At 37.9% G+C, this 27,945-nt stretch overlaps 1 protein-coding gene across 3 annotated transcripts in view; it reads right to left on the bottom strand.

The window, feature by feature from the left end:
• The window catches only part of STAU2 (staufen double-stranded RNA binding protein 2), a 423,958-nt gene that overhangs the window by 388,460 nt on the left and 7,553 nt on the right, over positions 1-27,945 (bottom strand). The window contains exon 3 of one of the 3 annotated variants that reach the window (XM_045849457.1): positions 4,893-4,980. The exons of the other annotated variants lie outside the window; for them this stretch is intronic. Coding sequence (XP_045705413.1) covers positions 4,893-4,926 — 34 coding nt within the window. The 5' untranslated portion in view covers positions 4,927-4,980. The remainder of the gene's footprint in view (positions 1-4,892; positions 4,981-27,945) is intronic. 3 annotated transcript variants of the gene reach the window in all.

Consider the following 27,945-nt stretch of genomic DNA (forward strand, 5'->3'; position numbering starts at 1 on the left):
TGTTCATCAGGGAAACAGGCCTATAATTTTCTTTCTCTGTAGTATCTTTATCTGGTTTTGGAATTAGGATAATGTTGGACTTGTAAAATGAGTTTGGGAGCATTCCCTCCTCTTGAATATTATGAAATAGTTTGAGGATAGATATTAGTTTTTCTTGGAATGTCTGGTAAAATTCACCTGTGAAGCTATCTACTCCAAAGCTTTTGTTTGTTGGGAGTTTTTTGATTACTGCTTCAATTTCATTAGGTGTAATCTGTCTATTCATATTCTCTGATTCTTCCTGATTTATTTTTGAAAGATTGTATAGTCCTAGGAATTTATATATTTCATCCAGGTTGTCCAGTTCCTTGACATACAATTGTTCCTAATATTTTTTTACAATACTTTGTATTGCTTTGTTGTTGGTCATTATTTCTTCTCTTTCATTTGCTTTTATTTATTTGGGTCCCTGCCTTTTTTTTCTTTTTGATGAATCTGATAAAGGTTTGTCAATCTGTTTATCTTTTCAAAGAATCAGCTCTTAGATTCATTGATCTTTTGTATCATTTTTTTAGATTCCACTTTATTTATTTCTGCACTGCTCTTTATTATTTCCTTCTTTCTACTCACTTTAGGCTCTGTTTGTTGTTCTCTTTCAAGTTCCTTTAAGTGTGAAGTTAGATTGTTTATTTGAGTTTTTTCTTGTTTTCTGAGATATGACTGTAATGCTATGAACTTCCCTCTTAGGATGGCTTTCCCAGTGTCACACATATTTTGGATTGTTGTATCCTTGTTTTCATTTCTTTCAAGGTACCTTTTGATTTCCTCTTTGATCTCATTGTTGACCCATTCACTGTTTAATAACATGTTATTATTAACATGTTATTAGCTTCCATTTCTTTGCTTGATTTTCAGTGTTCCTCTTGTGATTGTTTCCTAGTTTCATAGCACTGTGGTCAGAGAAGAGGCTTGGTATAATTTCAATATTCTTAAAGTTATCAAGACTTGTTTTGTGTCCTAACATGTGATCTATGCTAGGAAACGTTCCATGTGTACTTGAAAATATGTATATTCTCCTGCTTTGGGGTGAAATGCTCTGAACACATCAATTAAATCCATTTGAACTAGTGTGTCACATAAAGCTACTTTCTCCTTGTGGGTGTTCTGCCTGGAAGATCTATCCACTGAATTCAAAGGGTTGTTAAAATCCCCATATATAACTCTATTTCTCTCCATCTCTCCTTTTATGTCCATCAAGATTTGCTTTACATATTTAGGTGTTCCTATGTTGGGTCCATTGGGCTTACTAGGGTTATATCCTCATGTTGGACTATATTCCCTTTATCATTATGTTGTGTCCTTTGTTGTCTCTTATTATAATCTTGGTTTTAAAGTCTATTTTGTCCAATATAAGTACTTCTGCCCCAACTATTTTTCTTCCCATTTGAATGAAATATCTTTTTCCAACCCTTACTTTTAGTCTGAGTCATGTCTTTCGATCTGAGATGGGTCTCTTGGAGGCAGCATATATATGGGTCTTGTTATCTTATCCATTCAGCTATCCTATGTCTTTTGGTTGGAACATTTAAGCCATTAACATTTAAGGTGATTTTTGATAGATACATATTTAGTGCCATTTTATTGTTAGACTATTTTTCTCTTTTTTTTCCTTTTCTCCTTTTCTTCTTCTTAAAACAAGCTCATTAACATTTTTTAGTACTGGTTTGGTGTTAATAAATTCCTTCAGTTTTTTCTTGTCTGGGAAGTTCCTTATTTCTCCTTCAATTTTAAATGATAGCCTTGCTGGGTAACATAGACTTGGTTGTAGGTCCATTCTTTTCATCACATTGAATATTTCACATCACTCTCTTCTGGCCTGAAATGTTTCTGTTGAGAAAATAGATGAAAGACAGTCTAATTGGTGCTCCTTGGTAAGTAACTACCTTCTTTTCTCTTGTTACTTTTAGGATCCTCTCATTGTCTTTAACCCTTGTCATTTTAATTATGATGTGTCCCAGCGTAGGCCTCTTTGGGTCCAACTTGTTTGGGACTCTCTGAACTTCCTGGACTAGTATGTCTTTTTCCTTCCCCCAATTAGGGAAGTTTTTAGTCATTATTTTTTCAAATAGGTTCTCGATCCCTTGCTTGCTCTCTGCTCCTTCTGGTATTCTCATGATGTGGATGTTGTTATGCTTCATGTTGTCTAAAATATTTAAGCTCTCCTCATTTTAATTCTTTTTTCCTCTGCTGCTTGACCTGGGTGTTTTTTTCCACCTTGTCTTCCAAAACACTGATTTTGTCCTCTTCTTCATCTAACCTACTGTTTATTCCTTCCAGTATATTATTTATTTCAGATATTGCATTTTTATTTCTGATTGGTTATTTATAAAATGGTTTTCATGCTGTTGAGTATCCTTATAATCTTTACTCTAAACTGTGTATCTGATAAATTGCTTGACTCAATTTATCTAGCTCTTTTGGGAAATTTACTTGCTCCTTCATTTTGTGTTTCTTTGTTTTCCCATTGTGGCTACTTTGTATTTTCTGCCTTAGTTGTTAAACTAATCAACTGTTAAAATAAGATCACTTGTTACCACAATCAGCAGCCTGGCTTAAGAACCACAGGGTGGGGTAGAGTAATTCCTGTAGGCAGGTCTATTGCTTCCCCTCAGGTTGATGCCACTTGGAGAGTAGTGCTCTGCCTAAGAGTCATGACTCCTACAATGGGGGGAATGACCCAGCACAGGGTTCATGTCAGCCTTTCCTTCAGTTTTTGCCTTAGGGCCACCAATCCCACTGTCCTTTAGTATCTCTAGTCCGCTCTTCCCTCTCTTTCCTGGAGCCTAGGGAAAGTGGCTGCAAACAAAATTTTGGGTTTTGGCCCTTTAAGAGGCTCTCTGTGACTCCAGCCATCTCTCCCTGGCAGATAGAACTCCTGCTGCTTTTCACAGCTGGATGTTATCTGAGTTCCTTTCCACCTCTAATGCTGTACACTGGGCAGCCCAGTTGGGGTTTAGACCCCACAATTCTCAGGGGGAATGCCCCAGTCACTGAAATGTCCCTCTAGCACTTCACATAAGGGAGCCAAGCCAGCTCTCTCACATCTCCTCCACACTCCCTACCAGTCACATTTGTGATGGAGTGGTTTCCTCTATCTGTCCATGGTTATAAGGCTTCTCTCTGGCTAGTGTTCAGTTGGTTATTCTGGATGATTTCTCTACAATTTAGTTGTAATTCCAGATTGGTCCTGGGAGGATGTTAGTGTAGCTTCCACTTATTCCTCCACCATCTTGGATCCAACTGAGCCATTTTGAATTAATTTTTGTGTATAGTGCATGGTGTGGATTCAATTTTATTTTCTGTGTATTTAGAGCCAATGTTCGAGCACAATTTGTTGAAAAGTCCATATTTTTTTCTACTGTATTGTTTTTTTGGCTTGGTCAAAATCAGGTATCTATATATAAGTGAGTTTATTTCTGGACTACATACCTACTGTTTCATTAACCTATTTGCCTTTTTTATGACAACCAGTTTTTACTGTAATTTTATGATAATTCTCAAAATTAGGTAGTGTTGCTCACCCACTCCCATATCACTGTTCTTTTTCATTGTTTTGTGGCTATTCTAAATTCTTGCATTTCAACATGAATTTTATTTTAGGCAAAAATGCTTCCAAGGATTCAAATAAAATTTTTGTACATTAATTTGGTAAAAATCAACATTTTAACAAAACTGAGTCTCCCAACCCATGTACAGGATATACAGTCTATTCTCATTATTGAAATAATATTTCAAACTTACTAATAATAGTCATGTTCTATAACATCACTGCAAATAATGTATTAGCAAATATTGAACTATTGCTTCTACAGGAAATACAGGTTCAGGTTCCTACAAACTTCTGACCATAACATTTTGACAGTTAATCCACACATAACCTTGCTACTGTGTGTTTCTAGTTAATGACACCTTACTAAATATATGTTGTTGGTTTATTAACATTGAGCTCATAGCCAACCAGCACTACACAGCACTTTAAACAGATGAATCACTGACAAAAAGCACAAAAATGCAAAATATGCAGCACTAAATAGACCAAGAAAAGGATACACTTACAGCATGAGAGCTGAAACAAGAGAGCAGAGTGTCAATCATGTTCACCTTCAGTTCACATTGTATTCATTAGGTGATTTAAACTTTTTACCACTCTGGTTGTGTCAGTGAATGACCACAAAAACACCGTAAGTATTGATTTAGGGCTTACAAACAAATTTTAGCAAATGACCAATTCACAAATACAAAATCCATGAATAATGACTCAACTGTATCTCTCAATTTATTTAGGCACACTTACTTTCTCAGCAATACTTTATAATTCTCAATTTTCTTTAACATATTTTGTTAAATTTGTTTCATTTATCTGCAAGTTATTTTTGTACATTGATCTTCACTCACTACCTTCATTCATGAGTTCTCATAAGATTCCATCATACCTTCTACATGAATGATAAGGTTATCTGTGAATAAAGACAGTTTTCTTCCTTGAATTACAATCTCATTATCATTTATTTCCAATGCAGTAGTTAAATTATCCTGGATATTTTAGATCATTTATATTTCATGCAATTATCAAAACTATTAGGCTTAAATGTACTTGATTTTTTTGTGGAATGTAAGGCATAGTTTTATTTAATTTTAAAAAATGTGCAAGAATTTTCTCATCAAGGAAAAAATAGCCAGGGCCTAGATAAGCCAAGCACTTACAAACCTGAGACATTATCTAATACTGTCCACCCCTCTGGCTACTCAAACACCACAGAGACCCTCCCACTCATAATTAAACTCCACTCAAAAACAATAACATCATGCTTAATCCTAACAGGACCAACAGCCCTCCTGAAATGAGGATATACCTTCTGTCCAAAAATGAGGTCCACAAAGTCCCATCAGTCAGTAACATCACTCTGGATGTTAGATTCTCTTCTTATTCCACCTCTAGTCCTAGAGATTACAGGCATAACTCAATATACAGTAATACAGATTAAAATATCAATGTAACCATCACCAGCATTCCTTATATGCAATATACACACATAAATAACAAGCAGGAAAGAAAATACTCATAGCTGCTAAGCCTTCATTTCTGTAATTGATCCCAAAGCCACTGTTGATATTTATAATTTCTCTTTTTTCTACTAGCTATACTATATTCTTTTCACCCTCAGTCAGGACCTCATGGTTGAAGTATTTTACTGGTGAAATGACTCAGAAATGGACTGCTATACTCTCCCATTAATCTTTTACTATTGGATGTAGAAGTACAACAGGGCACCCAAAGAATCCTCTAGTTCCCATAGATAGTCTTCCATGCCACCACTGTAGCAGCAACCCAATTTACCCTTGGTGATCAGGACCAATCATGCCACCAGTGGGGCACCTACTTCTTTGCCTGTAGTCACAATGGTATAAGGAGCTCAAAAGGCTTCATGGCAATCTCAGCTTCTAAGTCAACCAATGTATTCCCTAATAGAAGCATTCCTTCCTTGAGAACTTAATCTCTAGCTATCAAAGTCCAAAGTTTCAGGGATGGAAAGCAATAATTTTGTGAATGGGTTACTCTGTATAATAGTGAAAGTTGCCCCTCCCATTTCCATATCAGGATTGCTGAATCCATGTTCTTTTTCTTTGTTATTATTGTTGACACTATTACAGATATCCCCCATTTTACCCCTTTTCCTCCCTCCACCAACACTCACCCCCGGCATACACCACATTGTTGTCTGTGTCCGTGGGCTTTGAATACATGCATATACATTCTTTAGCTAATGTCTTCCAGTCCCTTTCAACACTGTTCACTCTGAGATCTATCAGTCTGTTCCATATGTCCATGCCTTTAGTTTTGTCTGTCAGTTTATTTTGTTCATTAGATTCCACAACATGAGTGAGATCATACGGTATTTCTCTTTCTCTAACTGGCTTCATTCACTTCGCCTAATATTCTCCAGGTCCATTCATGCTGTCACAAAAGATAAGAGTTTCTTCTTTTTTACATAGAATTCCACTGTGTAGCCCCATTGCTATTTCTAGCCAAGATGAAGGTATAGGCAGAGTGCTTTACCTATTCACACAATCATAAGAAGGATACTGAACAATCTAAAAACAAAAACAACTAGAAAATCAAACTGTATGAAAGTCTAACAATCAAGGATTTAAAAAAGAAACATTCATCCAGACAGGTTGGGGGATAGAGAGGAAGCAGTGTAGTGTGACAAGAATGCAGCAGGAGCGGCCTAAGAACAGGTGATCCCACATTCACATGCAGTAGATAAAAACCAGCAGGGACAACTGGAAAGTAAGCAATCCCAGCCCCAGGACAGACCATACAGCCCAGGGTTCCAGGGCTAGGAAATAAAGCCTCATAACCTCCGGCTGTAAAAACCAGTGGGGTTTTGGGCAATGGAAGAAACTGCCAGTTTCTCAGGAGAGTCCATTTAAAGAGCCACCAGGGTCATGGAAAGTACACAAACCCACCCACTCTCAGAATCAGCACCCGCACAGCTGCTAAAGGGTACAAGTCACTTAGGGGAAGTGGAGGAAGTCACTGAAAATGGGTTGTGAGCCGAGCAAGTGGCATTGCCCCCTTTCTGATGCCTGCCTCACACACAGCAACATGAAGCGGTGAAGTAGGTTGCACCACCTTGGCAAATACCAAAGGCTCTGCCCCTTTCAACAAAACAGATATGCCAACATGGGGAGTCAAAGCAGCTCTACCTCATACACAGAAACACAGGGAGGCTGCCAAATGGAGGAGACAAAAAAATATGGCCCAAATGAAAGACCAGATCAAAACTCCAGAAAAAGAACAAAGCAACACAGAGACAGCCAACTGATCAGAAAGTTTTTAAAAAAACTGGTGATCAGGATGCTGAGAAATGATTGAGTACAGCCACAAATTAAGGAAGAAGTGAAGGCTGTACAAAGTGAATATATACAGTGAACCAAACAACAGTGAAAGGAAGGCAGCCAGGATTCAAGTCAATGATTTGGAACAAAAGGAAGAAATAACCATTCATCTGGAACAGGAAGAACAAATGAGAGTTCAAAAAAAAAGAGGAGAGGCTTAGAAATCAATGGGCAAATTTAACTGTTTCAATATCCAAATCATAGGGGTGCCAGAAAGAGAAGAGAAAGAGCAACAAATCAAAAACTTATTTGAAAAAATAATGAAGGAGAACTCCTCCAATTTGGCAAAGGAAATATAGACATACAAGTCCAGGAAGCTAAGAGAGTCCCAAAGAAGTTGGACCCAAGGAGGAATATACCAAGACATATCATAATTAAAAAGCCAAAGGTTAAAATAAAGAGAAGTCTTAAAAGCAGCAAGAGAAAAGCTGAGAGTTACCTACAAAAAAGTTCCCATAAGACTATCATCTCTCAAAAGAAACCTTGCAAGCAAGAAGGGGCTGGAAAGAAGTATTCAAAGAGGCAAAGGGCAAGGACCTACATTCAAGATTACTCTATCCAGAAAAGCTATCATTTACAATGGAAGGGCAGATAAAATGTTTCTCAAACAAAGCAGAGCTAAAGGAGTTCATCATCACCAAACCATTATTATATGAAATGTTAAAGGGATTTGTGTAAGAAAAAGAATATCAAAACTATGAACAGTAAAATGACAATAAATTCATAACTATTAACAACTGAACCTAAAAAAAAAAACTAACTACGCCAACAACTAGAACAGGAATAGATTCACAGAAATAGAGATCACCGGGAGGGTTATCAACGGGGTGGGGGAGAGAAGTGATGGGGGAAATGGTACAGAGAATAAGAAGCATAATTGGTAGGTACAAAATAGGGGGAGGTTAAGAATAGTATAGGAGTAAATAAATAAAATAAAATCTTTAAAAAAAGGAATCTTTAAAATAATGGGAAATGAAGAAGCCAAAGAACTTATATGTATGATCCATGGACATGAACTAAGTAAGGGGTGGGGGTTGCTGGAGAGAATGGAGGTACCTGGTGGAGAGGAGCAAAGGTGGAAAAAAATGGGATAACCATAATAGCATAATCAATAAAATACACTTAATAAAAAAAAAGAATTTCATTGTATAAGTGTACCATCACAGCCATCATAAAAATGAAACATGAGAGAACATATTTGCCAATAATACATCTAATAAGGGGTTAATTTCCAAAATATACAAAGAATTTTTTTTACTGTTGTTCAAATACAATTGTCTCCATTTTCACTCTACCCTGCCCCCCCACCCCACCCATCCCTGCCTTCCACCCTTGAACACACCCTCTTTGGCTTTGTCCATGTGTCCTTCATACATGTTCCTTGATGTCCCCCTCCATTATCCCCCATTATCCCTCTCTCCCCTCCTTTCTGGTTACTGTCAGTAAAGAACTTGCACAACTCAAAACCAGGAGACAAACAATCCAATTAAAACCTAGGCAAAGGACCTGAATAGACATTTCTCCAAAGAGTACATACAGGTGGCCAAAAAACATAAAAAATGCTCACCGTCACTAATCATCAGAGAGAAGCAAATTAAAACAATGAGATATCAGCTCACACTAGCCAGAATAGCTATCATCAATAAATCAACAAACAACACGTGCTGGCAAGGATGTGGAGAAAAGGGAACCCTAGTACACTGTTGGTGGGAATGTAGAGTGATGCAGCTACTATGGAAAACAGAATGGAGTTTCCTAAAAAAAATTAAAAATAGCCTTTTTAAAAAATTGTTGACACTAATAGAGATGCTCACCCCCACCCCCCACCGCTTTGGATCCATGTTTTCTGCGTGGCAGTGAAAGAGTACTGTGGTTAGTACAAAGTACATACTGCATCCTGTAGACAGCACCCCAACATTACAGTGTCTCCCAACTGGCCCAGTAAGGGAGTCTTCAATAGGTCACTTCAATGTTCTAGTCCAGCTGCTTCTAGATAGTAGACTACAAGGTAAGACCAGAAAATTCTGTAGGTATAATCACAGCACCTCATTTTTTGTTATTGTAATATCAACTCTTTGGTCAGAAGGAATGTTGTGTGGAATACCAAGACTGGAACCACAGTGCCCATGCATGTGGTGGTCAAGGAGGACAAATCCATATACAGAATATACACATTGCTGCTCCCTCCATGCAACCTACCTGCCACTTCGTAGCTAGTTCCAATGGAGAATGGTGCCATATCAGGAACTGTGTGCAAGCTGGCCCCTCAGCAGTGATTTTAGCTAAATCAGTCTTGCCAAGAGGAAGTCCACGTTGCTGTGTCCACTTACAACCTCTAGGTTGATTACCATGGCCATTTTGTTCATAAGACTGTTGAGCAAGGAAGGGTGAGATTGCTGGGGAAAGGAAATGACTAACATCTACAGAACAAGTCATCTGGTCCATCTATTTATTGAAAATTTCCTCTGAAATGGGTATCTTTAGTGGGGATATTTGCATAGAGTACTAATAGCCTCTTATTCTGTTAAGGGCCCACCACATACCTTCTCCCATAGGCCTCCTTACTACCAATCCTCCAATCCTGATTATCCAACCAAACCATCTATCCCATGAAAATGTGTAGCTACAAATTTCTGAATTTCTGTCTCCACCTAGATAGACAACTATATGCGTAGTTGTCCCTCAAAATTTGTGGGGTATTGGTTCCAGACCTCCACAGATACCAAAATCTATGGATGCTGAAGTCCTTATATAAAATGGCATATATTAAATAGTACTTCCACATAACCCACATACATTCTCTTTATGCTTTAAATCATTTCTAAGGTACTAAAAACACAATATAAATACTATGTAAACAGTTGTTCTACTGTATTGTTTAGGAAATAATGACAAGAAAAAAAGTCTGTTATGTGTTCAGTACAGATAAAAGCATTGTAGCCCTAACTACACAGTACACATCAACAGCCATGTAACTTTTTTTCCCAAATATTTTGCATCCCCAATTGGTTGAATCCACAGACACAAAACCTGCAAATATGGAGGGCCAACTGTACTGCTTGAAGTTAGGTTAACTGAAAGGATTTCCCTTCTCTAATACCTTTCAGGGCCTTCCTGTAGAGCTGCAAACATCCACTTCCAGTTGGTACCAGGCCTGAGCTCTTTCTTCTTCCATCAATTGATCATAGTGAATTTGCATTGAGGCCTTGGGTATTGACCAAGGAAGAGGTGGCAGGAATAGGCAACATACTCTGAGCAGTTTCACTCTCATTTGATAACAGAATACTGAGGTATATGCCTAGCTTTGTAGCCTGATGGATCAGAGAACAGCCAGTTCATGATGGGCAGCTTAGGCTGCACACTCATTTGGTGTCTCACAGTCAGGTGTTCACTCTCTACCAGGGTCCAGTACCAGGCTAGATACTGAGCAAAGTTGATCATCACCATTCCTGGCCATCACTGAGAGTGCTGGTCCAGGGCACAGGGTAGGACTCCACACACCAATTAGTTCTAGGGAGGCATAGTACCTGCCCTACTGTACCACAGGACACCCCAAACAGCCCAGAAAATTAAAGGGGCACCTCCAAATCTCAGCATGTTACATATATGTCCCTCCAAAGATGGGGAACCAGTCCATAGTGTCTCCAGAGACCCTCTTTAGAGTGCACACTGGCCAACTGGGAGAAATTTGACCCTGAGTCCCTCAAGAAAAAGGATAGTCTTTTTCAACATGGCCTCGCCTCAGTATAAATAAGGCAATGGAGACATTTGGCCAGTTAACGGCACCATTATTTTTTTTATTTAATCTTTATTGTATTTTTTCCATTACCATTTAGTCTGCATATAATCTTCTCCCCCCAGCAATAACCATACTGTTCTCCATGTTCATAAGTCCTTTTTCCTTTTTGATCAATGCCTCCACCCTTTGAATCTACCTGCTACTAGCTGTCATCCAGCTCTCTATCTGGGAGTCTTGTCCCTATTTTCCTTGTTAGCTCAGTTCATTAGATGCCACATGAGTGAAATCATATGTTATTTGCCTTTCTCTGACTGGCTTATTTCATTAGCATAATGTTCTCTAGATCCATCCATACTGTTGCAAAGGGTGAAATGTTCTTTTTTTAAGACTGACTACTATTTCATTGCATTAATGTCCCACTGATGTTTTATCCACTCATCTACCGATGGACATTTGGACTGCTTCCATATCTTAACGATTGTAAAGAATGCTGCAAGGACATGGAGATGCTTATGTTCTTTCGAATTAGTGCTTTAGGTTCCTTTGGATATATTCCCAGAAGTGGGAACACTAGGTCAAAAGGCAGATCCATTTTTAATTTTTTGAGGTAGCTCCATACTGCTTTCCACAGTGGCTGCACCAGCCTGCATTCACACCAACAGTGCAAAAGTGTTCCCCTTTCTCCATGTCCTCACCAGCACTTGTCATTTGCTGATTTATTGATGATAGCCATTCTGACAGGAATGATATTGTATCTCATTGCAGTTTTAATTTGCATTTCTGTGATAGCTAGTGATGTTGAGCATCTTTTCATATATCTATTGGCCATCTGTATGTACTCTTTGCAGAAGTGTTTATTCAGCTCTTTTGCCCATTTTTTAGTTGGGTTGTTTTTATTCATGTTTGGTTTTGTAAGTTCTTCACAAATTTTGGATAACCCTTATCAGATGTCAGTGAATATATTCTCACATTCTGTGGGTTGTCTTTTATTTTGTTGACAATATATTTTGTTGACAATATATATTTTGTTGACAATCTTTGCTGTGCGAAAACTTTTTAGTTTGATGTAGTCCCTTTTCTTTATTTTATCTTTTGTTTCCAAGCCTGGAGAGATACATCCGATAAAATATTGCTACGAGCAATGTCTGAGATACTGTTGTGCATGTTTTCTTCTATGATTTTTATGGTGTCTAGTCTAACATTTAAGGCTTCCATGTATTTTGAATTTATTTTTATGTGTGGCTTAAGAAGGTGGTCTAGTATCATTTTTCTGCACATATTATCCAATTTTCCCAACACTATTTATTGAACAAACTATCTTTAGCCCATGTATGTACTTGCTTCCTGTGTTTAATATTGACTATAAAGGTGTAGGTTTATTTCTGGGATCTCTATTCTGTTCCATTAATCTATGTGTCTGTTTTTATGCCAGTACCAGGCTGTTTTGTTTCCTATGGCCTTATTGTGTAGTTTCATACTAGGTAGCATGATTCCTCCAACTGTGTTCTTCTTTCTCAGGACCTCTGCTGGTATGTGGCCCTTTCGTAGTTCCATTAATTTTTTAAATATTTGTTCTAGTATTCTGAAACACATCATTGGAATCTTGACATGAATTGCATTGAATCTATAGATTGTTTTGGGTACTATGGACATTTTAATGATGTTAATTCCTCCTATCAATGAACATGGTATTTGTATCTTCTCTTTCTTCAGTGTCTTATATTTCTCCAAGTACAGGTCTTTAACATCCTTGTTTAGGTTTCATCGTATGTATCTTATTTTAGTTTAGTTTAGTTTAGTTTTTGCAATTCTCAATCCTTTTTTTAATAAGATTTTATTAATTTCCTTTGAAAGAGAAGGAAAGGGAGGGAGAGAGATAAGGAGAGAAACACCAGTGTGTAAGAGATACATGAACTGGCTGCATCGCACACACCCTCAACTGGGGACATGGCCCACAATCCAGGCATGTGCCCTGACCAGGAATCAAATCAGTAACCTGTTGGTTCACAGGCCAGCACTTAATCCACTGAGCCACACCAGCCAGGACTAAATCCCCTTTCTGTTAGTTCATTATTGGCATATAAAAATACAGCTGATTTCTAGATATTAATTTTGTATACGGTTACTTTGCTGAATTCACTTATCAGTTCTAGTAGTTATCTGGTAGAATATTTGGGGTTCTCTATGTACAATATCATGTCATCTGCAAATGACAAAAGTTTTACTTCTTCCTTGCCAATGTGGGCGCCTTTTATTTCATCTTCTTGTCTGATTGCTGTGGCTAGGGCTTCCAGTACTATGTTGAATAAGAGAGGTGAAAGCAGACATCCTGTCTTGTTCCCAATCTTAAGGGGAATGCTGTAGTTGTCCCCATTGAGTATGATGCTAGCAGCAGGTTTGTCATACATGGCCTTTGTTATGTTTAGCTATGTTCCCTCTATCCCCACTTTGCTGAGAGTTTTTATCATAAATGGGTGCTGGATTTTATCAAAAGCCTTTTCTGCATCTATTGATATGATCATGTGGTTTTTATTCTCCATTCTGTTTCTGCTGTGAATCACATTTACTGATTTGCAAATGTTGTACCATCCTTACATTCCCAGAATAAATTCCAGTTGATCACAATGTATGATCTTTTTCTGCATGGCTGTGTTTGGTTTGCTAATAATTTGTTGGGGATTTTAGCATCTATGTTCATCAGGGAATTAGGCCTATAATTTTCTTCCTCTGTAGTATCTTGTCTGGTTTTGGAATTAAGATAATGCTGGCCTTGTAAAATGAGTTTGGGAGCCTTCCCTCCTCTTGAATTTTATGAAATAGTTTGAGAAGAGATGTTAGTTCTTCTTAGAATGTTTGGTAAAATTCACCTGTGAAACCATCTGATCCAGAGCTTTTGTTTGTTAGGAAGTTTTGATTACTGCTTCAATTTCATTAGGTGTAATCCATCTACTCTGATTCTGTAATTTTTCCTGATTTATTTTTGGACAATTTTATGTTTCTAGGAATTTATCCATTTCCTCCAGGTAATCCAGTTTGTTCGCATATAATTGTTCCTAATATCTTCTTACAATCCTTTGTATTTCTTTGGGGTCAGTTGTTGTTTCTCCTCTTTCATTTCAGATTTTATTTATCTAAGTACTCTCTCCTTTTTTTTTATTAATGAGTCTGGTAAAGGTTTGTCAATCTTGTTTTTCTTTTCAAAGAACAAGCTCTTGGATTCATTGATCTTTTGTCTCATTTTTTTAGACTCTACTTCATTTATTTTTGCACTGACCTTTATTATTTCCTTCTTTCTACTCACATTGAGCTTTGTTTGCTGTTCTTTTTCAAGTTACTTTAAGTATAAAGTTAGATTGAGTTTTTTTCTTGTTTTCTGAGATAGGCCTGTAATGCTATGATTTCCCTTCTTAGAATGGCTTTCCCAGTGTCCCAGATTTTTTATTGTGTCTTCATTTTTGTTTGTTTCAAGATATCTTTTGATTTCCTCCTTGATCTCATTGACCTTTTCATTGTTTAATAACATATTATTTAGCTTCCATGGCTTTGCTTGTTTTTCAGTGTTTTTCGTGTGATTGACTTCTAGTTTCATAGCATAGTGTTCAGAGGCATAATATGATTTCAGTCTTCTTAAATTTATTTAACCTTGTTTTGTGTCCTAACATGTGTTCTACCCCAGAAAACATTACATGTGTACTTGAAAAAGTCTGTAAATTCTGGTATGTTGTGGTGAAATGCTCTAAAGATATCAGTGAAATCCATTTCATCTAGTGTGTCCTTTAAGGCAGCTGTCTCCTTATTGATTTTCTGTCTGGAATATCTCTCCATTGAGTCAATGGGGTGTAAAATCCCCAACTATGACTGTATTTCTGTCCATTTCTCCCTTTATGTCCATTGAGGTTCATTTTACTTATTTAGGTGCTCTCATATTGGGTGCACAAATATTTACTATGGTCATATCCTCTTTTTGGACTGTTCCCTTTATCATTATGTAGTGTCCTTTGTCTCTTATTATAGCCTTGGTTTTAAAGTCTATTTTGTCTGATGTAAGTACTGCTACCACAGATTTTATTTCCTCTCATTTGCTTGAAATATCTTTTTCCATCCCTTTTCATTTAGTTTCTGTGCATCTTTTGATCTGAGATGATTCTCTTGGGGGCACCATATACGTGAATCTTGTTTTCTTATCCATTTACCTTCCCTATGTCTTTTTGTTGGAACATTTAAAACACTTACATTTAAGGAAATTATTGATACATACCTATTTAGTGCCATTTTTTGTTAGGCTATTTTCCTCCCGCCCCCCCCCCCCGCCGCTATTTTTCTTCTTCTTCTTAAAGCAACTCCATTAACATTTTTCAGTACTGGTTTGGTGTTTTCAAATTCCTGTAGCTTTTACTTTTCAGGGAAGCTCCTCATGTCTCCTTCAATTGTAAATGACAGTCAAATAATCAAGTTCAAGCCAAGATGAAGGCATACTTAGAAACGCTTCACATCTTTGCACAACCAAAAGGATAACAACCAATTTAAAAATAAAATGAAACCTGGAACTGCCGGAAAATCAAACTGCATGGAAGTCTCACAACGAAGTTGTTAAATAAACAATCATCCAAACTTGTAGGAGGGGCAGAGATGGGAAGCCAGGGCAGAAAGTACGCACAGCAAGGCAGTGAATCAAGCAAGACAGGCTGGCTGACCAGGCAGTCCCACATTCACACATGGATATGCCAGGAAGAATGACTGGGGAGCAAGACAGACTACAAAATCTAGGATTTCAGTGCAGAAAACTAAAGACTCAAAACCTCTGGCTGTGAAAACCTATGGGGGTTATCTGGGTGGGAGAAACTCCCAGTCTCACAGGAGAGTCCACTGGAGAGGCCCAAAGTTTCCTACAAAGTCTAGAAAACCCATCTATCTGGAAATCAGCACCTGAAAGGGCACAATCTGCTTGTGGGAAACAAGGGAAGTAACAAAAAGTGGAGCAAAAGCAGCAAGTTACTCCCTGACACCTCCCCCACAGACAGCACCACAACCCAGCCACATGGGTTGCCCTGCCCTGATGAATACCTAAGACTCTGCCCCTTACAACGTAACAGGTGCATGGAGACAAATATGGTGCAAATGAAAGAACAGATCAAAACTCTAGAAAAAGAACTAACTGGTGAGAACATAGACAATGTATCAGATGCACAGTTCAAAACACTGGTAATCAGGATGCTCGCAAAAATGATTTGAGTTCAGTTGCAAAATGAAGGATGAGATGAAAGCTATACAAGTGAAATAAAGGAAAATATACAAAGCACCAACAGTGAAGGGAAGAAAAGTGGGACTCAAATCAACAATTTGGAACAGAAGGAAGAAATAAACATCCAACCAAAAAAGAATGAACAAGAACTGAAAAAAAATGAGGAGATGCTGAGGAACCTATGGGACAACTTTAAATGTTCCAACATCCAAATCATAGAGGTGCCAGAAGAGGAAGAGCAAGAAATTAAAATTTTATTTGAACAAATAATGAAGGAAAATATCCCCAATCTGGTGAATGAAGCAGACTTCCAGGAAGTCCAGGAAGCTCTGAGTCTACCAAAAATTTGATCCAAGAAGAAACACAACAACATGCAGCCTTATTAGGTTAGCCAAGATTAAAGATAAGGAGAGAATCTTAAAAGCAGCAAGAGGAAAAGAGTTACCTACAAAGGAGTTCCCATAAGACTATCTGCTGATTTCTCAAAAGAAACCTCACAGGTTAGAAGGGGCTAGAAAGAAGTATTCAAAGTCAAGAAAGTCAAGGACTTAGATCCAAAATTACTCTACCCAGCAAAGCTATCATTTAGAATGGAAGGGCAGGTAAAGTACGTCCCAGATAAGATAAAGTTAAAGGAGTTCATCATCACCAAGCCCTTATTATATGAAATGTTAAAGAGACTTACCTAAAAAATAGACCAAAAACTATGAACAGTAAAATGACAACAAACTCACCACTATCAACAACTGAACCTAAAAAACGAAAACAAAAATGAAGCAAATGAATAGGAACAGAATTACAGAAATGGGGGTCACATGGAGGGTTGGTTATCAGTGTGGGGGGGAGTGTGAGGGGAAAGGTATATGGAATAAGAAGCATAATTGGTAGGTACAAAATCAATGGGGGGGGGGGTAAGAACAGTATAGGAAATAGAGAAGCCAATGAACTTATATGTACAATCCATGGACATGAACTAAGGCATGGTGGAGGATGCTGGATGGGGGGGGTATGCTGGAGGGTGGGGGGATATAGTGCTGAGGGCAATAGAGGGGAAAAAACTGGGACAACTGTAATAGCATAGTCAATAAAATATACTTTAAAAAAAAAGACAAAAAGTAAATAATTAAATGATAACCTTGCTGGTAAAGTAGCCTTGGTTTTAGGTCCTTGCTTTTCATTACATTAAATATTTCATGCCACTCCCTTCTAGCCTGAAATGAATCTGTTGAGTAATCAAATGACAGTCTAATGGGTGCTCCCTTGTAGGCAACTACCTGCTTTTCTCTTGTTGCTTTTAGGATTCTCTCCTTGTCCTTAAGCCTTGTCATTTAATTATGGTGTATCACAGTGTAGGCCTCTTTGGGTCCAAATTGTTTGGGACTTTTTGGGATTCCTGGACTTGCGTGCCTTTTTCATTCACCAAATTAGAGAGGTTTCCAGTCATTATTTCTTCAAATAGGATCTCAATCCTTTGCTCACTCTCTTCTCCTTTTGATATTACCATAATGCAAATGTTGTTACACTTTATATTGTCCAAAATCTTTCTTAAATGTCCTCATCTAAAAAATTTTTTTCTTTTTACTGTTCTGCCTGGATGTTTCTACCTTGTCTTCCAAAACACTGATTCTACCCTCTAATTCATCTGACCTACTCTTGTTGGAGTGCCATATCTGAAATACATAATACACTAGAAGGAATAAATAGTAGGTCAGATGAATTAGAGGGTAGAATCAGTGTTTTGGAAGACAAGGTAGAAACACCCAGGCAGAACAGTAAAAAGAAAAAAGAATTTTAAAAATGGTTTCTATGGCTTTTTTCATTTTGTTGAGTATCATTAAAATCATTACTCTAAAGTATCTGATAAATTGCTTGCTTCCATTTTATCTAGTTCTTCTGGAGAATTCTCTTATTTCCTGTGATGTCTGTTTTCCCACTTTGTCTGTTTCTTTGTATTTTCTGCCTTTTAAAACTGATACTGATACAGCCTCAAGGAGTAATCAGCAGCCCAGCTTAAGTTCCACAGGGTACAGCAGAGTACTCCCTGCTGGTGGGACTATTGCTTCCCCTCAGGCTGATGTGACTTGGAGAGGACTTCTCTGCCTGAGAAAGATGGCTTCTGCAGTATGGGGAATGACTTAGCACAAGGATCCTGGTGGCTGTTTGTTGGGGACCACTCTGTGTGGTTTCAGAGGTTGTAGCCCTGTGAGAGCAAGCTCTGAAAGGGGCTAGTAATTCTCCCTGGGAAACCAGGTTAACGTAGGTGGCAGGCATGACCCAACTCTAACACCGAGGGTTCCCATAGGAATCAGGCCTGAAATGTATATTTTGTTCTTTGAAGCTTGCTCTGCCTAGCAATAGCCCTGTTGGTATAACCCAGATGTTTGAGTTCAAAGCATAAGGAGTGAAACTCCCTACGTCATGATATATGTCTTTTGTAACCATCTGGCATCTACTTATCTTACAGACCTCAACCTGAAAAGACTTCAGTGTTTCTTCAATTGTTATCTCTATATAGTGTCAAGTTTTTATGACTATAGCTTTTTGAACATTGATTGATAAGCTATGCATGTATGCTGTATCTCCCTGCACTTCCCAACCCTAATAAAAGCCATGTTGGAGAAGGGCTCAGGGCATTCTCCGCTAGAAGGAATCGCCACTCCCTTTCCCACTGGGACAACAAGATTGTAGCCAGGACAACTCTTTATTCTCATCCACAGCGTCTGGAAGAACTTCGCTGACTGAAGTTCTCCACAGCTGTTCCTTCAGTTCCCTCACCAGAGCCACCAACTCCAGACTTTCCTCAAGGGTCTCTAGTCCATTCTGCCCTCTCTCTGCCGAAGCCCAGGGTAGGTGACTGCAAATGAAAGTTTGTGCATTGACCCTTTTGTAAGGCTGTGTCTCCAGCCATTTCTACCTAGCAGATAGAAACCCTGCTGTTTTTCACAGCTGGGTGTTATCTGGGTTCCTTTCTGGCTCTGGTGCTGTAGGCTAGGGAGCCCAGCTTGGGGTTCTGACCCCACTGTTCTCAGGGGGAATCTCCCAGCCACTGAGATATCACTCTGGAACTTCAGCTATTACCTGTAGGAGCCCAGGCAGCCCTCTGGAGCCTCCTCCACACTCCCCACCAGTCTTGTGGTGAAGTGGTTTCTTCTGTCTGTCCTTGTTTGTAAGGCATCTCTCCAGCTAGTATTCATTTGGTTGTTGAGGATGTTTTCTCTTCAATTTAGTTGTGATTCCAGATTGGTCCTAGTAGGAGGTTAGTGTAACCTCCACATACTCCTCCACCATCTTGGGTCACTCCAGCATTGTTAATTTTAATAGTACCTTATAGCTAGACCTATTTGCTGGTCCCAAGGAAACAGACAGAGGTTCCATACATCCTGGTTTTACGGCCCTCAGAGAAGACTCTCAGCCATAAACTAGGAAGATGCACCATGTTTTGATATTTTTTGTCCAATCTTCTTTTTCCTTTTTTCATCTTTACCTAACTCCCTTTGAACTGATTCTTTTTTAATTTTTATTTATTGACTTTTGAGACAGAGAGAGGAAAGGAGAGATGGAGGGAGAGGGAGAGAGATAGACAGGGAGGTAAGCAGGGAGGGAAAGAAAGAGGGACAGAGAAACATCAATTTTTTATTCCACTTATTTATGTATTCACTGGATGACTCTTGTATGTGCCCTAACTGAGGATCAAATCCACAACTTTTCATATAGGGGACAATGTACCAACCAAGCTACTCTGCCAGAGCCATACGTATTATTTTTCAGTACTCAATTTTATTTCTTTTATGAGCTTACAATTTATTTTTCCTTCTTTTGTTTTGTAGCATTTGCTCTAAAATATACACAGCCTATCTTCAAATATTATACCACTGCATGTACTGTGTAAGCATCTAACAATACTATACATCCCTTTCTTATGCCCCACTTCTTTATGCTACTGACATGTCAATTTATTTCTATGCATATTATAAACCTCCAATGTTATCTTTCCTTTAAAGTCAATTATCTTTTGGAAAATTTAAAAATTAAGAAAATGTCTTTTATATTTATCACATACAAATCCTGTCCAGAAAAAAACCACCATTGTTAATATAATGAGAATGGTTTGTGTGACATCAGTGTAACCTGGCAGCCAAGAATAGTGGACTAGAATGCATATCTGGGAACAGTGACAACTTTACTGTACTAGTCAGTAGGGGTGGTAGACACCATTGAGTGAGCATGTGTACTGTGTAGCCATTGTATTCAAAATGAGTGAGTAGAGCAATGAATCTGCATCAAATTTTGTGTTAAGCTTGAACATCCTCTGTAGAAACTATTCAGACATTCAGAAGGCCACAGGTGGCTATGGGCAACTGGTGACTGGCAGCTTCATCGCAACAATGTGTCCACTCACGCACTGCATCTCATGCAGAGTTTTTTGGTGAAACATCAAATCACCCAGGTGACTCAGCCCCCTACGGCCCAGATTTGGCGACCTGCGACTTCTGGCTTTTCTCAAAACAGAAATCACCTTTGAAAGGAAAGATATTTCAGACTGTTGATAAGACTCAGGAAAAAACGATGGGACAGCTGATGGTGACTGGGAGAACTGTGTGAGGTCCCATGGTCGGTCCCTACTTTGAAGGGGACTGAGGCATCAAGGTCCTATGTACAGTGATTCTTGTCTTCTTTAATAAATGTCTCTATTTTTCATATTACATAACTGGATACCTTCTGGACAGACCTCATATTTTACAATTTCTTGCACTCTCCATTCCTTTCAAAAGATCAAAATTTATATGTGCTAGTATTTTTTTTCTGCCTAAAGAACTCTCTTTAAGACTACATGTAGTGCAAGTCTGCTGAAAATGATTTTGCTCAGATTTTGCTTTTCTCAAAAGTCACTGCCTTTGCAAATCACATTTCTCAAAGGGGATTGATACCCATAATATATAATGAACCTTTACATCTCAACAACAAAAATATACCAATAAAAAATGTGCAATGAACTTGAATAGAAACTTCTTCAAAGATCATATACAGCCCTGGTCGATGTGGCTCAGTTGGTTGGAATGTTGGCCTGCAAACTGAAATTTCACAAGTTCAAATCCCAGTTGGGGCACGTGCTTGGGTTGTGGGCCAGTCTCTGTTTGGGGGCATGAGAGAGGCAACCAACCAATGTTTCTCTTGCATGTCAATGTTTCTCTCCCTCTTTTTCTCCCTTCCTTTTCCTCTGTCTAATAAAAAAAATCCTTAAAAAGAAAAAAAATTCTGACACATGCTGCAGCATGGGTGAACCTTGAAGACATTATGCTAAGTAAGTAAAATAAGCTAGTCACTATAGCACACATACTATATGATTCCATTTAGAAAATCTTTGTTGTTGTTTTCTCACAGTGCCTTTGTTTAGAACAAGTTATTATTCTGTCCTTTCTTTTTTTGAAGAATTTAAGGATTGATGTCAATTTTTTAAATGTCTGATAGAACCCTGATTGTTATGGCTCAGTTGGTTGGGCATTGTGCTGCAAACTGAAAGGTAGCCAATTTGATTCCCAGTCAGGGCACATGCCTGGATTGCAGGTTCGGTCCCCTTGGGCATGTAGAGAAGACAACTAATTGATGCTTCTCTCCCTCTCTTCCCCCTCCCTTCCCCTCTCTAAAATTGAAAATAATATTTAAAAATAAATAAATGTTTGGTAGTTTTCGCCAGTGAAGCCATCTGGTCCTGGACTTTTCTTTGAGAATGAGTTTTTTTCTATTATTGATTCAATCTGTTTATATTTTCTATTTCTTCTTGAGTCAGTTATAATAATCTCTATTTCTAGTAATTTGCCCATTTCATGTCAGTTATCTAATTTTTTCCTATATTCATTCATACTATTCTTTTTTTATTTCTTTAAGGTCAGTGATAATGTCCTCACCTTCACCTCTGATTTTAGTTATATGTATTTTTGCTCTTTTTATCCTTTGCCAATCTAGCTAAAAGTCTGTCAATTTTGTTGGTGTTTTCAAAGAACCAACTTTTGGTTTCACCAATTCTCTATATTGTTTCCTATTTTTTATATCTTCACTTTAATCTTTATTATTTCCTTTCTTTGTTAGTGTTAGATTTAATCTGCTCCCCTTTCCTACTTTCCTTAAGGGGAAAAGTTATTTGAGATGTTTTTTCTTCCTTTATGTCAGCGATTTTAAGCTGGTGTGCCACAAGAATTTTTAAAACATGCAATACAGGGTCACTAACCTCTTTTCCCTCAGATTATCAAATAAAAAAATGACAACAGCCCTGGCTGGGTAGCTCAGCTGGCTGGAATGTTGTACTGATATGCCAAGGTTCTAGGCTCAATCCCCAGTCAAGGCACATATAAGAATCAACCAATCAATTCATAAATAAGTGGAAGAACAAATCAGTGTTTCTCTTTCTCTAAAATCAGTAAAGAAAAAAATAATTTTAATGACAACCAACACAATAATAGCCATCTGGTGTGAACGTTCTGTCTTGAACCATAAATATATACGTCATACAGTAGAGTTGCATCTTACTGGTCACATCACATAATAAGGTTATGTCTGATTGGTTAATTCTTGGTACCAGAATTCCTTATATACAAGCATAGGCACCTGATTTTTTTTTAAGTCACTTGGAGCAAAAAAGGGAGGTAATCACTATTATGATTTTTACACTTTTTGTCAGACCAGCAAAAAATATGTTTTTTGGTGTGCCACAGAATTTTAGTAATTACTTTATATGTGCCATGAAATGAAAAAGGTTGAACATAGTTACTTTATGCGTTTACTGCTATAAATTTCCCACTGCTTTTGCTGCATCTCATGTTATGGTATACAATGTTTTCATTCTCATTCATCTCTAATGTTTTCATTTCCATTCATCTCTAATCATTTTCTAATTTTGCCTGATTTGTTTGAACTGTTGAATATTTAACAGTCTTTGTTTAATTTCCACATAATTAGTGAACTTTCCAGTATTCTGTTATTTTTAGCTTCATTCTACTTTGAAAGGAGAAAATACTTTGTATGACCTCAATCTTATTAAAATGTACTGAAACTTGTTTTGTGGTTTAACATATGGTCTATCCCTGGAGAAAGTCTCATGTGTATTTGAGAAGAATGTATATCCTGCTGTCACTGGATGTTTTATATATGTTAGGTCTAACTGGTTTATATTGCTGTTCAAGTGTTCTCTTTTCTTACTGATCTTCTGTCTAAATGTTCCATCCCTTATTACAGCTGAAGTAAGCATTTTAGTTTTTGACTGGATGACAAAACCCATAAATTTTATACCATTGGGTTATAAATTGTGTTGTATTCTTCTAAATAGTGTCAGGCTTTGTTCTTGTGCAGTTTCATTACTTGGGATCACCTGGAGCCTTCTGAGGACTCTTCCCAAAGCACTATGTACAATATTACAAGGTCTTTACAAGGTCTGGATAGTGGAGACACAAAATATTCCCAGCATTCTGTGAACTCAGGAAATTGTTTTCTTACTGTTTTCCAGTAGTTCTTTCCCTGGTTTTGAGTAGGTCCTGTCATCATCTACAGATCAAAACTCAGCCAAAGACTGAGGGAGAACCCTCTGCAGATCTCCAGAATGCATACATGCTTGAGTGGACTCTTCTACTTTAATATATACGCAACATACCTGTCTCCTACAGCTCCCTTCTCTCTGGTACTCTGGCCTGCAATTCTAACCACCTCGATCTTCCCGAACCTTTTTTTTTTTTAAGATTTTATTTATTTATTTTTAGACAGAGGGGAAGGGAGGGAGAAGGAGAGGAAGAGAAACATCAGTGTGTGGATTGCCTCTCACGTGCCCCCTACTGGGGACAGACCTGGCCCACAACCCAGGCATGTGCCCTGACTGGGAATCGAACCAGTGACCCTGTGGTTCGCAGGCTGGTACTCATTCCACTGAGCCACACCAGCCAGGGTGGTCTTCCCCAACTTTTATCTGTGTTCCTATCTCAACAATACTGGGCTTTGCTCTGGTACCTCCTCCTTGCACTACAGGCTATAAAATACCTCTAGGCTCTCCTGTAAACTGGTGCCATGCAAGAGTTCATCCCACTTTTTTTCACTTTCAGAGATCACAGTGTGGTGCCAACGGTCATCTAATGTCTAAAAACCACTGTGTATATGTTTATATGTTTTTAAGTCATTATAAAAGAAGGGTATATGTTATTGCTGCATAACAAGTTAGCCCTAAGAATTTCTGAGGTTTGGCAATCAAGGAGCAGCTTAACTGGGTGTTCTGGCCCAGGATTTCTCATGAGGCTGCAGTCAAGATGCTGGTGGGCCAGTATTCTAGGTCTGGAGGCCTGACAAGGGGAGGGAGATCTGCTTCAAAGAAGGCCCAGTCACATACTATAGGCTGGAGGCCTCAATTCCTCACCGCACAGGATCTCCACAGGGCTATTCATAACACGGCAGCTAATTCTCAGAGTAGTTAACTATTTTTTCAATCCTCTAACTGTAGACTGCATCCTATGGCTTCAAGACAGATGGGCAGATTGTAGACCTTACCCCACAACCAAACTCAGAGAAAAAATAACTAAGAGTAAGTGATAGCAGGTTTTAAGAGAAAACAATAGAGTTCCTGGTGCCTGTGGCAAGAAAGAGAAGGAGAACACATATACCTGACCTGGTCTTGAGAAATATTCAAGAGCTCCATTCCTCCAAACAGACCAACCTAAACATCTGCCTCTCTCATCAATCTCAAGATCCAGACGGCAATAGTGACAGTGACAGCAGCAGCGACATACATACAAATAGTAAACTGCAGTAGTAATAGTCCAAGGACTAACACTAAACATTTGCCTTTGTTACCTCCATTATTCCTCAAACCTGTGAGATAGGAATCATTATCCATTAAACTCTAGGTCTTTGTTTCTTGAGGTTCATAAGGGTTTATACACTTTATAGTGTATCATGGTGCAGCTTTATTCTCCCAATGTAACAAACACCCAGCTCCCTCTTGTCCTGTAGGGGGCACTGAAATTCTCCTTTGACTTGCCTGTCCTCCCATTCCACTTGAGTTAGACCTGAAAGCTTCCTCTTGGCATCAATGTTTCCAGTATCTACTACCGAACCTCTTTAAAGCAAACCATTTAAACCTCTTTTATTTTTTTAACTTTTAGTATTTTTTTATTTTATTTATTTATTTTTCGAGAGAGGAAGGTAGGGGGGAAAAGAAAGAAATATATTTTTTAAGATTTTATTTATTTATTTTTAGAGAGAGAAGGGAGGCAGATAGAGAGAGAAACATCAATGTGCGATTGCTGGGGGTCATGGCCTGCAACCCAGGCATGTACCCTAACTGGAAATCGAACCTGCGACACTTTGGTTCGCAGCCCGCGCTCAATAAGAAAGAAATATTGATGCTGGAGAGAAACACTGATCAGCTACCTCTCACACACCCCCAACCAAGGACTTGGCCCACAATCCAGGCACATGCCCTGACTGGGAATCAAACCAGCAACCCTTCAGTTTGCAGGAGGACACCCAACACATTGAGCCACAACAGTCAGGGCTAGTAGTTTTTTTGTTTGTTTCTTTGTTTTTTAAATCACACTTCTTTTATTCCTCTGCTCTGGGCTCTCCCAATGCTACAGCTGCCTAATACAGACTTCCCAACCCCTTAAGACACATCGCCCAGTCAAGTGTGCCTAACCAACTGAAAATCTGCCCCACATCAGCCACTCGTTTTAACATATTTCACAGCTCATATGTCTTCATAATTTTTATTTGCTACAGCTTCATGTTAAGATAAGTTTCCTCTCTCTCGAGGCTCATAATTACTCATCAGGGAGAAAGGTCAAAACTATACCAAATTCCTACATAGGTTTCCATTAGTTATTTATTAAATAATGAATAAAAATATATAAAGCAATGATTAAAAAGATTAGTTCAGAAAATTCTCAAGGGGGTATAATCAAAAGAATTTTATTTACAAATAAAAAGATACCAGTGGACACATATAAGCAATTCACAAAAGATAAACCAAAAGAAACAATAAAAACGAATCATAGGAATGCAAATTAAAGTAACACTTTTTCTCAGTAGATTGGTTAACATTAAAAATTTTTCAAGGATGTAAGAAAGCAGGCATTCTAATAAACTTCTAACAGATATAATTTTATATTTTTGGTATTTATGCATTAAATATCTTTAAAATCTACATACATACTCCTTTGACTAGTATTTTTATTTCTGGTAATTAATTACAAGAAAACAATGGACAGAAGAACACAGATGTGTGTAAAAAACGTCTTACCATGGCATAACTGTAATATAAAATCAGTCCAACAATAAGGATTTAACTAAATAAATTTTAGTACTTCCAAACTATTATTATTAAGTCAATTCAGAATATTGGGTGTTGTATTAGCTCAGATTTTAAAATAACACATATTCACACAAAAACATACCTGCACAGAAAATTATCTAGACACTTATACCCCAAAATATTAGCAGTGGTTATCTCTGCAAAAGAATAGTGGAATTATTTGTGATTTTTTATTTTTGCTTACTTATACCACCTAACTTTCCTGAGTTGCACATGGATAACAAGACACATTCCTAAAACACAAAAGTAAAACTGAGAAACACAATTTAAAGGCAGAAGTGTCATTATTATAACAGAACATGAACATTCACGAGTTGCCTAATAATAATAATATCAGGCAGGATTAATATAAGAAAATCAAATAACTTAGTACTCAACAGCCTAGGATTTAATTAGTTTTAGGAACATACTTGGAGGAATTTGTTGGTATTATTCAGGCATTTTAAGACAACAAAGTGACCTCCCAAATAAAAATTTACTACTAATCCTAAAGACAGTGTTGAAAATCACGTAAGTAAAAACTTCAACTGCTTCAAATGGAGTGTCAGCTTCAGTAGCCTTTTGTCACATTTATCTCAAGAATCCTCACTCTAAAGGGAAAGCACTCACCACAAAAATGAGTGAACGTAAAAATCACTCAGAAGTTGAAGAATTCAATGTGACTTTAGGCTTGGCTGAAGAGACAGTCTTCTCTATAACTTCTATAATCCAAATTAGGTTAACTTTTCCCCTCAAACTCGAACATTTTGGAGGGATAAAACTTAGTCTATAACAAGACAGGGTTCTGAAATGGGTCTATGAATACATACATATTACAAGCAAGGTATGTGTATCTGCAGACACTACAGACAATTTCTAACCAAAGCCCAGAGACCCGTTTGCAGCCATGCAGAATATTGCTTAATAATTATTCACAACACCTGACTCAACATAATGGGCAGCACCCAGTAAATCCCAAGTAGGACTCATTTATGAACCATATTTTCAGTGATGTTGACTGGCATAAAATGATCTTTTCCATCTGTCTTCAGTAGAATACAAAGCAAACTATTCCAATTGGACCCATACAGTTAATGGCAGGTATCATAAGGTCAATTAGATGCAACTTCAGATAGTCAGCACAGTTTTTAAGCCATGTCTCATAAAGCTCCATGAAAGCATCCAATGGGAATTTACAGCTACTGTGAAGGTACAGGAAACACTAAGCACAGTACAGCTTTAAGATGCCTTTAAACTGATATTAGTGATGTATTAGATGAAAACAGTATTTATTGCCAAGAAAATTTTCTAGTTCAAGGAGAAAATCAAAGAACAACTTTGACTAAGGGAGAGATTTTACATTAATGGCATTTATGTAAAGCAAGCATCATATAATACCAAAACTGACAACACAATTACGTGGTTATTGTTGAAAAGAATGCAGATCTCCTTGCTTTCATTCTAACCCAGCACCACTCATCCACTCATTCAGCAAACACATTGAAACCATACACAACAAGAACTATTCTAGGACTTGGGGATACAAGAGTAAAGGAAGGTCACTGTCTTCAGGGAACATTCCTCTGACAATATACATATAAATAAATATATGATGAACAGGCATTAAACAAATAATTACATATTTAAATATCATGAAAATGTCAGGACACTAAATAAAATGGCAGTCAGGGTGCTATG

This window comes from Phyllostomus hastatus, unplaced genomic scaffold (genome assembly GCF_019186645.2).
Source record: "Phyllostomus hastatus isolate PE091 unplaced genomic scaffold, TTU_PhHast_1.1 phas_contig_65, whole genome shotgun sequence".
Taxonomy (NCBI): domain Eukaryota; kingdom Metazoa; phylum Chordata; class Mammalia; order Chiroptera; family Phyllostomidae; genus Phyllostomus; species Phyllostomus hastatus.